Consider the following 11937-nt stretch of genomic DNA (forward strand, 5'->3'; position numbering starts at 1 on the left):
TAGATAGATAGATAGATAGATAGATAGATAGATAGATAGATAGATAGATAGATAGATAGATAGATAGATAGATAGATAGATAGATAGATAGATAATCCACGGTCTTCATAGAAGAACACATCTCAGTATTTACCTCTCCCGGTGTTACTGGACATATCCCTGAGTTTGTGCTTGTTGCTCCACCAGCTGAACGTGACGCTCTCCTCCTCCACGCCGACCCGGTTAAAGTGTGTTTATACTCCTACCCCTGCCTGGTCTGGCATGAGTGTTCTCCCACCAACTTCGAGCTGCAGGACATCAAGGTGTTTGTGAAACTGGCTGTTGGTCATATCTGTGCGGCCTCTGAACTCCTACTAAACAAACGTTTCCTCCCTGCGCGTTCATCTCACACCGTTAGGTCTACCTGTGGCCCACCTGCTTGTGCTAGTGGGCTACGGTGTGATGATTGAACAGTCTGCAGGAGATTTAGGCCATAATCTTCATGGCATTATAAAGACTGTGTTTGATTTGTCTTATTATAGCGATGATTTGTTTATTATAGCGATACATTTATGCATATTCAGTCAGTACCGAATGAAAGCCGAGGTAAACATCATGGCAGCAGTCTCTACGAGACATGGAGCTGAAATGACAGGACTTCACGTTGGATGTGTTAAAGTGAGAGGCCAGCTAGAGAGATGAAAAATAACAATGTGTTATCATTCCTCGGTTTAAGGACACGCAGGTCTGTATAATGATTAGATCCATTGTAGACGCGGTGGCTGGCAGTTGTTTTTGGCTGTGTGTGTGTGTGTGTGTGTCTTGTCTACAGGCTTCATCTGTTCAGCTGCTGTACACTGAAGGACTTTTCAGCTCTGGGAAATTCTCACGAAAATGAGCAAAAACATCAAGTGGTAATTTATGAGTAACGAGGGAAGAAAGAAAAAAAAAGAAACGATATGACGCCCGTCCTAAAAAAGCAGGTAAGCAGAAGTGGATCAAAAGTCAATAAAGCCGCTGCTGGTTTCTCTAAATGTTCAAAATGTTGTCATGACCTGCTGGGAGGCAGTTTTAAATGACGGACAGGACACCTGGACGGCCTGATTCAGTTCAGTTTACCTGCAATAACTTTAACATCGCAGGTACTAATAATCCATACAGCGCATGCCCAGGTCTAATTTACCTGATACTAATTCATTTATTATTAACTGAAACACACTTTTAATCTCGCTGAACAAACCAATGACAGTTATCTACTTTTTTTGGTAAGTACTTACTTTATTTGACTTTATTTGACTTATTTTTGTTAGCAATTAGAAACATGTAATATTTTGAAACCTGAAACATGTGTGATAGTCTTAAAAAATTATCGAACTTCTAGATGATTATTAATAATGGAAATTGGAGGTAGCTGGTGAAGAAAAATTTAAAAGCATTTAAACTAATATGACATGAATCAAGTGTGTTTTATTTAATTTACTTCGATCAGGCCAAATAAAGAGCCGGTACACAGATGATCCACGGCGGGCTAACTTTTACGTTTGGACGTGAATGTATCATGGCTAAAACTGTGTAATTATTAATTTAATAAGCTGCCCGCTGTTATCGATCGCTTGTATTAACGACGGTTATAAATGTTCAGTGTAAAACGTGATTTCCAGCAGAAATTGAAGGCCTCGCTGTTTTGCTCACAATTCCAAATTTAGCATAAAAACAAGACAGTTTGCGTTAATGAATGTATCATTGACTGTGATGGGGTGCTTTTTATTTTAGGAGGAACAATTTATTTATTTATTTTAAGAAATCAATGCACTTTGGAAAATTAATAAGAATTATTCATCTGTTTTTGCGCGAGGACCCGTGCCTATAAGGTCACTCGAATTATGTCACTTAAAGACACAAAACAGACACACTCTTTGTTTTTTTCTGCGCACATTTTTCAACTTTAATTAAATTCTTTAGATAACGTCTTGTTAAACAGCGTTTAACCCTGAGCTCTGTCTCGCAGCATTTTGCCCGGTGATTTCTCTCCGTGTTGTCAGGATTGTCTAACGTTCTCATTCAGACATGACAGATCACACAGAAAACATGTTCACTTTAGAAGAGGGCTTACCTTTCCACGCAGGAGCTCGAAATAACAGCAATAATCATAAAAAAATGTTCCACAGCAAATATTCTGATATTATCCAAACGATCTCTGGTGGTGTGCGTCCGAGCCGCGTTGGAGGAAGATGGACCGCTGTTGTGCTGCGTTGTGTTGCGTCGTGTGTGCGCAGTCGGCACTGACTCAGGTTTTATCCAGCAGGGCTGCGCAGAGGATGGAGCACTGCAGCCATTGGACGAGGAGGATGGAGGAGGTGTGTTTTGGGTTGGTTTTGGGGTTTTTTGGTTTTTTTTGAGGAGGAGAGGGGGAAAAGTGGGACAGGATGACTGACCGCGGGCTCTGATGGCATCACACCCCCTGAGTGACTGTACGGAAACACTTGTCAGGAGGCGGCTTGTTTCTATTCACCTCCAGCGACAGCCCGCTTTGATTAGATGGTGAACCGGCGTGTGACACCGGGCCCGACTTCCACACGATTTGCTGCGATGCTACCCTGACAGGCGACTCTGGAGGATCCCACTGAGTCCCACTGAAAAATGTTTTGCAAAACTTTTTTTTTTTTAACTGAACAAAGAGCAGAAAATGAAAGGTGGAAAATACTCTCAGGTCAGCAGGAGAGACTCTTATGTCCAAATTAAATTGGGGGAAACAAATTAATCTTCGCAACCAATGAGGAATCACGTTATTTATATAAATATAGTTTAACCAAAAAATAAAAGTAACAACAATTCAAATAATTAGTCTTTACCTAAATAAAATACTCCGCGAATAATAAATAAATAGATAATAAATAAAAACACGAAAATTAAATTAACCTCTGGTCCTACAATCTTTTTGTTGTACTTCCTCTATATCTTATTTTTAAATGTTGCTCTCTTCCTTCATATTTAACAACAAAAATTAGTCTGCATGTCTTTAAAAAACGATACAAGGTAAACCTTTTACTGGTTGCATACAGCATTAGAATAAAAACAAAAAAACAACTAAATATGACGAGAAAAAATAAAAAAGTTTTTGGCTCACACAGGAGACAGAGGGGCTTCTGAAATAAGCTGCAAGACACTAAAGGGTTTTTTTTGCATTTGAGCTTTTTCCAGCTTTTATGTAAAGAACGCATCCGTGCTTCAGTGTGTCCACGTAGTGGTTTTGTGTAGTTAAAAAAAAAGTAGTTCTTGGTTTGACTTTCTGCACCGTACTTGCAGCAGGCCCCTGCGTGTGCGTGATGTGACAGCAGGGTGTCAGGATCCCGGTGAGTTTAAGACGCTGTTAAACGTTGTTCTCATGAGCCTGTAAAACAAACACAACACCTCTAATAACAGACACCAATGGCACCGTGTCGTCTGTCTCAAATTCAAGTGGCTTTACTCGGCCATATGGACTTAAAAGAATACGATCTGGGAAATAAAGAAAGAAAGAATCAACTTTGCGCTCTGGATATCGTTCATTCGTCGTCTTTGAAAAGCTCTGCCACTGCACATGGTCAGGTCAGAGCCGTTGCTGGACAAAGGGTCGAGTGTTTTAAAATAAACACAAACGCCAGCACATTAAAGGAATCGTAGTATTAGCTGGAAGCAGAAACAGTCCTCTGTAAAGTGATCGGAGCGCAGAGAAAATGACAAGTGCCTGAAGGGAGAGGTGGCAGAGAAGAGAGGGAGAGAGGGACAGAGAGGTTACCGAGAGTTTAACAAGGGATTAAAACTCAACGATTGGTATCTATCGCGATCATACTCTGAATTAAAATAGCCTTTAATTATACGACTCCATTTGCCAAGGGGCGAAATTCATACACGCCCCAAAATCCACCGGCCTCTCCGAACGCAGGAAGACCGACAAGAAGAAGTTACTGTTAAATATGTCAAAAGTTTCTTAACCTTAATTTTTCCCCAGCTGGAGAATGTCAAAGTTGAGGCTGTAAGATATCATTAAAAAGCATAAAAACACAAAAAGGTTTGCGTTTTATTTGAAAACATAAATTACTGAAAAACATAAATTCGCACGGAAGATGTAAGAGGAGAGAAATGAATGCCATGGTCCGAGATTTACAATCCAAATGTTTTCTCTTAAACTATAAATTCAGTTTGAATTATTGTGCATTTAGGTATAAAAATATTATAGAAAAAATAGAATATACTTTATTGTACAAGAAGAAGATTTGGCTTTACTTTATAAACAGCTCATCATAAGGTTGTATTTGTGTAATTAACGTACTAAATCCAGTGTGTTTACAAGATAAAACAAGATCACTGCTAAAACTCTATTTACACGCAGACTGGCGCATTAGGCTGGATTTACTGTGTTCATTTTGAATAAGTGTTATAACTGCAAGGCTATCCAAATGCAATCCTCGCCAGACAAGATGTGCACTTGTATGAACATCACTCCTCATATATCCCCAAAGTGAACAAATGTTAAATCGTTCCTCATAAAGACTCGCTAAAGGCTTGTTGGCAGACTTTTAAGCCACTCTCTGCTTCCTCGTTCAGTTTTCATGTCTTTGGAACTCATCGTCTTCCCTCTTGATTGCTCTGCCGGCCAATTTAGAAAAAGTGCACTTATTTACCCTGAGCGATAACTGTGGGAAGTCTCTGAAACGTGCAGAAAATGTTCAGTGGGACACACGCAAGGGGGGGAGGGGGGGGAGAGAGAGAGAGAGAGAGAGAAACTCAAGAGCAGCTCGGTCTGTTTGGGTTAAAAATTAAAAGGCGCACTCAGGACAAAAGAAAAAATCCACTTATAGGACTATTTTATTTTTCTCCGGGTGTGTCGTGTTTGTTGTGTATCTCCGGACTGATTTCCCCGAGCAAAGTGTGTGTCCCTGTAAGAAACCTGTGACCTGCGGCTACAGGTGGCAACAAAAGTTGGGGGTAAAAGGTCAGCCAGAGCGAGCATTTCCGACTCCAGAGATAGGAAATCATCCTCAACTATCCTCTTTATATTTCCTTTATATCCTAGAGTTTGTGAAGAAAATTGGACCTGGAAACGATCTCCAGGTTATTCAGGTGATAAACCTGGTCTCAAAGCTAAAATATGTCATGAAAAGGAGGGTGGGTGGGTAGCACGGGATAAATCAGGTGTGCAAGGAGCCGCCGAACGCCAAGGACGCACAGTCCGCCTGGGCACGAGCTCGATTTCGTCATTTCGTCAAAACACACACGCACGCGCGCGCACACACAACAAAGTTTCCACAAATATTTAACAGCTCAGACTCTCTCACTCAGATTAAGCAGAAGTGTGCGGGTGTCCGTCTCATTGTGCACGCGCCGAGAAATCGCCTTCTGTGCTTCTGCGCGCTCCCGTAAAGATAAATGGGAGAGGAAGAAAAAAAAAACATCCACTTAATGACAACTTTAATAAATCTAAGCCCGGTGGGCGCTTGTCTCTTTGTGGTCAGCGAGTCGAGATGAGCCACATAATTAGGCCATAATAGCTGGAGAAACATCTCAGTATTGATGATCCCATTAGGGCAACGATTTTAGCGCACAACTTCTAAAACATACATTTTCTATCCTAATCTTATCTACAAGGGGCTTCTCACACTGACAAACACACTGAGGAAAATATAACTGCTGCTTACATATCAAGTATTTCTGTTATAATGAACGTTTATTCACTCAAATTCGGACTTGGTGGCTTGTTCTGTTAAGATGAAGCTCCTCGGGTGTGTCACTGGGGCCATGAGAGGGTTCATAGAAGTACACATTCATTGGGGGGAGTTTGATTCACACTTTGCCCACAAAGCTCCAGACATGTGAACCTTAGTGATCTACAGTGTAGCGTATATGTTACCATATGGCATCCAGACATGTTTAGGTGTCAAGCCTTCCTTCCTTGCTGTTACTCTCGTGATGCATGTGTTGCCAGCAGCTTTTCAGTGCCTCCTCTCTCTCTCTCCAACCAGCCTTTACCATCTGTTGTAGCTCCCCTCCATTCTGTCCCTTCATCTTTTTCTTCCCATCTTCCTGTGTTTTGTGCACTGTCCACCCTCCCTCCAGCTTTGTCTGTCTTAGTTCATCCCTGTCCATTGTTCTCCCTTGTTCCTCCCCATTTCCGCTTTGCTGTTACCCTCTGACCTCACCCCCTTCCACCCTGCTGACCCCCTCCATCACCACCACCTCCGCCGCCATCACCCCACACAACTTGGGACCCCAAATCTTCTTGTTCTTCTCTTCACTGATTCCCCTTTTAAGTTTCTTTCGGAGGGCTAATAACTGTTGCCAGCAAGCTCCACACAAAATCCCAGCATGATTGCTATTGTGAGACGTACAATGGCGTGCTGGCAGTAATAGCCATTAGCAGCAGAGGGGCTTGGCTCGGACGTAATGTTGAGCTGTGTTTAGCCCACATGCAACTTGGACCGGTGATCAGATAGAAACTTTCACTTTCATGACCGATCACCATCAAGTTTTTAATTTCCTCTGAGTCTTTTTCTCCAGTATTTTTCTTTCTTCCCCCCCTAAAACAACATAAAAGTGGAGGAACTTATTAAAACGTGCAGTTATTTCCTTAATAATTTACACAAAGCAGGAGGGTGGGTGATACAGGCCACAAACTGACAACAGCACTCTCTGGGTAAAAGAAGGAGACTTTGATCAGAGCAGCTGGTGGACCTTGTCTTCATACCTGTCACTCAGAAGAGATTACCAAGGAGACGTGCATCACAAAGCTTGCAATTGGCTGCAACAGTTGAAGGGGTGTGGAGCCGAGTGTCCTCAGGGGAACTCAGGTGCTCTCCTTGCAAGAAAAAAAGAGTGAGACCGCAGAGCTGATCGTACATAAAGTAAAAGAGCCTCATTATCCTCGGAGTGGTATGTAGCCATAATGCAGAAAATATCAAAGAATGTGAAGCAAATGAAAAAATAAAGAAAAACAGAGCACTTTGTGTCATCCTCTGGATTAGTGCCTTATTACTTCCTGCTTCTGATGAACTTGCTGAAGAGATGTGACAACAGGAACACAGCACATTGTGTTCCAGCATAAGTTCTTCTCACTTAAGAGAAGAACTTATGCTGTGCAAAACTGCCAAGGAGAAAAAGTTAGTTTCCTAGTTTCCTTTTTAACCCAATAGTATCGCTGTGAAGTGTCCTTGGAGAGTGATTTTATAGCTCCAGTTAAGTTGCTAGGTTTCGACAAATACAACCTGCCTGTCACGAATGAATTACAAAGGAGTGTTATACGGGATGTTTAAGGTTACCATTTGTGTGTGGATTTGAAGCAGACACGATGTTGCCTCTCAGCATGAATTGTATTAACTTTGGCAATCTGCTCTCCACATTCGTGCAGCACCGTCCATCACGGTGTCAGTTTCAGATTCTTCCAGCCTCAGCTGAGTTTCATGTTCATGGCTGATTAGGAAATGCTAGCATGTTACCAAGCTAAACTAAAAATGATGCACATGGTGAACAGGATCGTAGCTGTATACTGTGAGCATGCCTTAGACTCATGGATGCTGCACGTAAGAGCAGCTGCACAGGGTATCTGGACAAGCCTAGTCATCCTGGTTTTGTTAAACTGGAACTTAAACATATCTGGATAGCCAGCTTGGTCGTCTAGGATCATTTTTATTAATTATGACATTAAGGGCTGTGCATATTTTCACCAGTAACAAAATGTGCTCAGAAGAAAACCTAAAAGCAATGTTTACTAGGGTACAAAAAAAATGCTGAACAGGACAAAATTGCACCTATCTGTCACCAAAGCAAACACTTCCTTTATTATATACAATTTCATGGGCAAATTTAATAAAATAAAAAAAAAGTTTACCTCTCTACTGTTATCCTAAAGGGAAAACTGATGTTTTTTTAACTAGGCTGTAAACATAATTATGTTTTCATTTAGCATGGGAGTCCATAGGGACTTGGATTTGTAGCCAACCTCAAGCAATCACTGGAGAAATGTTTAAATACTCACTAATTTAATGAGTCACAAATGTTTTAAATCCCTTTTGTCCATCGAGATGTGGCACAGGAATGATTCAATTCAATTCAATTCAATTCAATTCAATTCAATTCAATTCAATTCAATTCAATTCAATTCAATTCAATTCAATTAATATAGTGCCAGTTCACAACAACAGTCACCACAAGGCGCTTTATATTGTAAGGTAAAGACCCTACAGTAATAGCAAGAAACCCAACAATCACATGACACCCAGTGACCAAGCACTTGGCAACAGTAGGAAGGAAAAACTCTGTTTTAACAGGAAGAAGGCTCCCACTGGTTGGTCTGTGTTGGGTGTGATAAAGGACAAAGGACACTGTAGAGTACACATAACACCAAACCACCTCACCTAAAAAGAAGTAGATCCATATATAAATTGTGACATTATTTAGCAATTTAGCTGCTTTGCTACTTTAGGTCGGCTGATTATGCCTTATAAGTTTGGCATATTGAACAGAGCGTGAGCAGCTAAAATAAGAGGTTTAAGTGTGCTGTCAGTGCAGGCAGACAGAAATCCCACGCAGCATGATGGCTTAATGGTAAACAGGTTCAGCAGGACATAAAAATTACTGTAGACATGGGGCAAAGTGGGATATCCATCCTGCAGTATCCTGGCATCTCTGATTTTGGTATATTACCTGTTGTCAGCTGCCAATAAAGTGAAAGAAAAGTGAATGTCATAATACTAACAGGCATTAAGAGAGACAGACTGTATGCCTGTAGATTTACAGCGGCGATGTCCAAATGATGCGTTGTGTTTGACTATTATGAATAGCCCAGGGTAATAGCAATGTAATTAGGCCTTTACTGTCGTGTAATTCTCTGTCAAGCACACTGTCGATATCTTGGTTGATGAGGTTGAAAGTGAGATTGGAATCCAGTGACCCAGGCCAGCTGCTGTAATAACGGTGCACGCGCACACATGCACGCACACATGCACGTACACGCACACCCATACACGGCGCTTGTAATGCAGTGTTGATGCTGTGATATTTGCTTTTGTCCCTGTGTTGATCTAAGCTGACATTATGCTGTATGGCAATGATCGCTGTTTGTCTGAGTGTTACATTTGTCATCTGTGGGAGGGCAAACGAGGGATCAGGGGGACTGGAGAGCCAAGTGAGGGGGAACTTGGGGAGGAGGGGGGGCTTGGTAGGTGTACGAGGGTGGGGGAAACAGAGGGACGGATATGAGGGTGGGACAGCGGCGGTGCGTGAGCTTATCTTTTGTGTGTCAGTTGCGGATCTGCTGGTGTGGAAGCGGATCTTTTCCCTCAGTGACTCTATTAATTTACCTCATTTATCTTAACCACCTCCCCCTCCCCCCAATAAATACTGGAGACCTCAGAGTGCGCGCGTGAGAGTGTGTGCGTGCATGAAAAACCCTACATCTGGATATGTGTGTGTGTGTGTGATGGAATAAAACCACAGCAGCTCCCCTTTCTATTCCCAGAGGACAAATCCGTGGCGGAAAAACTCATTTTCCTGCAAATAGTTTGTCAGCCAAGCTAGGAGGAGTGATAAATTATCACAGACGTTAGGTGAAGGAGGACGACAGGAAGAGGGAAGCCCCCTCTCTCTCTCTTTCTCTCTCTCTCATCTCTCTCTTTTATCCAAACAGCTACTTCCTCTATTTCATCCCATCATTTCTATTTACCTCTGATTTCCCTCATGCTGCATCTCAGCTCTGATTACAACAGGATGCATGCCTTTCATGTTCATATATACACACTCGATCATGAACACAAACAAACACACATAGCTTTCCAGTCCAAGTTGGAATTGGGAAAATGTGGCTGCCCCTACAACTCAAGTGTGACTCCCCATTCCAAATGATAAATTGATGGCCAGAAAAATGGATTTGTTTTCAACTGGTAACACATCAAAGAAATAATAATTCTGTGTGGGGGAGAGTGGCGGGATGATGAATGGGGGTGGACAGCTGGATCACAGTAGAGCAATGGAGTGAGTGAAAGCGAGGGAGAGAGAGAGAGAGAAGAGAAACAGAGAGATGAAGTGGCACGGTGTGAGTAAGAAAGTGCAAAATCAACAAGCAAAAAAAGAAAAGGTTTTATATGTTTTGTAATAAGCTAACTTTGTGACATGAGATCATTTGACCTAGACAGCACACCCATACCTGAATACTGGACACTTCATATCAGGATTGTGCCGCTAACAGGCTTCAGTCTCCTCCTGGGAACAATTCCCAAGAAAAATGCATTCTCTGTCAAAAGTGTATTAGCGGGGCTGCTCACTGATGTTGTGAGAGAAGTTTGTCTCTCAGTCACAGCTCTGATTCATCCCACAGGTGCTGGATGAAAAGGTGGGTGGGGGCGACTCCCTACCTGACTTTGCAGTGTAGGAGTTCTCAAAATGCTGCCAAAAATTGGATGATACAACATATCACATCGAGGTCTCTGATTATTATTGTATGTTGTACTAAATAAACACCCCCTCAAAAAATATAGAAAAAAAAAAATAGTTCAGCTTAGATGTCCTTTTGCCTTCAGAGCTGCCTTAATTCTTATTGCAGAGATTCAACATGTTGCTGGAAACATTTTTCTGAGATTTTGGTCCATATTGTCACACAGCTACTGCAGATTTGCCAGTTTCACATACATGATGTGAAGCTCCTGTTCCACCACATCTTCTCTATGATCTTCACTGGAAGCAGCAATCAGAAGATGGGTACACTGTGGTCATCAAGGGATGAACATGGTCGGCAGGTACACTGTGGCGGATCCCCAGTTGGTACTTAGAGGCCCCATGTGTGCCTAGAAAATATCCCAGCCCGAACTTCTCATATAAACCAGGATGGATCCGTGTTTTGATGTTTTATATGCTAAATTTTGTTCCTACCACCTGAATGTCACTGCAGACTCATCAGACCAGGCAATGTCTTTTTAATCTTCTGTAGCATCTGTGTGAATTTCAGCCTCAGTTTCCTGTTCTTAACTGACAGGCTCAGCAGTCAGTGTGGTCTTCTGCTGCTGTAGCCCATCTGCTTTAGGCTGGATGTGGTGTGCATTCAGAGATGCTCTTCTGCATACCTTGGTTGTAATGAGTGGTTACTTGAGCTGTGTGCCTTCCTATCAGCTCGAAGCAGTCTGGTCTTTCCTCTGACCTCTGGTATCATCAAGGCATTTTCACCCAGAGAACTGCCGCTCACTGGATATGTTCTCTTTTTCAGACTGAACCTGGGAGATGTTTGCATGGGGAAATCCCAGTGGATCAACAGTTTGTGAACCACTCAGACCAGCTTGTCTGGCATCAACCACGATCCAAGGTTTAAATTCACTTAAAGTGTGAGTTTCTCCATTCAGTTTGAACTACAGCGTGTCATCCTGACCATGTCTGCGTGGAATAGCTGGTGTGCCATTGGCTGATTAAATGTTTGAGATAGCAAGCAGTTAAACAGGTGTACCTAATGAAGTGGCCAGTGACTGTAATTGAGTTCAATTTAAAATTACATTTTAAAAAATAAATAAATAAAAGAAATCACATATTTTTTGAAAACATGCTGAATGTTCTTGCACAGTAATCTCATGACTGGTTAACTCAGAGAAAACTACAGAAAAGTGTCCGTAGTCTTGACAATCCCGTTTTTCTCTTAAAAACATCATTAAAGTTTTAACATTTCTCACCAGCTCTTTTACAAACAGCATTTTCACAGCTTCTAGGATTTAAACTTTGAAAACTTTCATTGGATATTTGTTTTAACTTCATTTCTCATCACTGTCACTAGTGTGACTATTGTAATTCTTTCCCATAAACTACAATTTAAGTCATCTCTGAGTAAAACTCACAGCAGCCAGCGTTTGAATGAGCTGATGCTTATTTTTTAAGACAGTGTGCACAGACGTTATTCTTTCTTATCCTGGGTAATTCAAAAAAGGGGCCTGCTGCATCTGCTGTCGC

The 11937-nt window shown here is 41.8% G+C and overlaps 1 protein-coding gene across 3 annotated transcripts in view; it reads right to left on the reverse strand.

The window, feature by feature from the left end:
- Nucleotides 1-2157, reverse strand: part of pax8 (paired box 8) — a 9453-nt gene extending 7296 nt beyond the window's left edge. For all 3 annotated transcript variants that reach the window (XM_013909433.1, XM_013909434.1, XM_013909432.1), the window contains exons 1-2: nt 2093-2157; nt 134-287 (exon numbers count right to left, since the gene is read on the reverse strand). In XM_013909433.1, the coding sequence (XP_013764887.1) occupies nt 134-155 (22 nt within the window). In that variant the 5' untranslated portion in view covers nt 156-287; nt 2093-2157. The remainder of the gene's footprint in view (nt 1-133; nt 288-2092) is intronic.
- Nucleotides 2158-11937: the final 9780 nt, after the last annotated feature.

The sequence above is a fragment of the Pundamilia nyererei genome, unplaced genomic scaffold, assembly GCF_000239375.1.
Source record: "Pundamilia nyererei isolate P.nyererei 1_Seehausen unplaced genomic scaffold, PunNye1.0 scaffold00002, whole genome shotgun sequence".
Taxonomy (NCBI): domain Eukaryota; kingdom Metazoa; phylum Chordata; class Actinopteri; order Cichliformes; family Cichlidae; genus Pundamilia; species Pundamilia nyererei.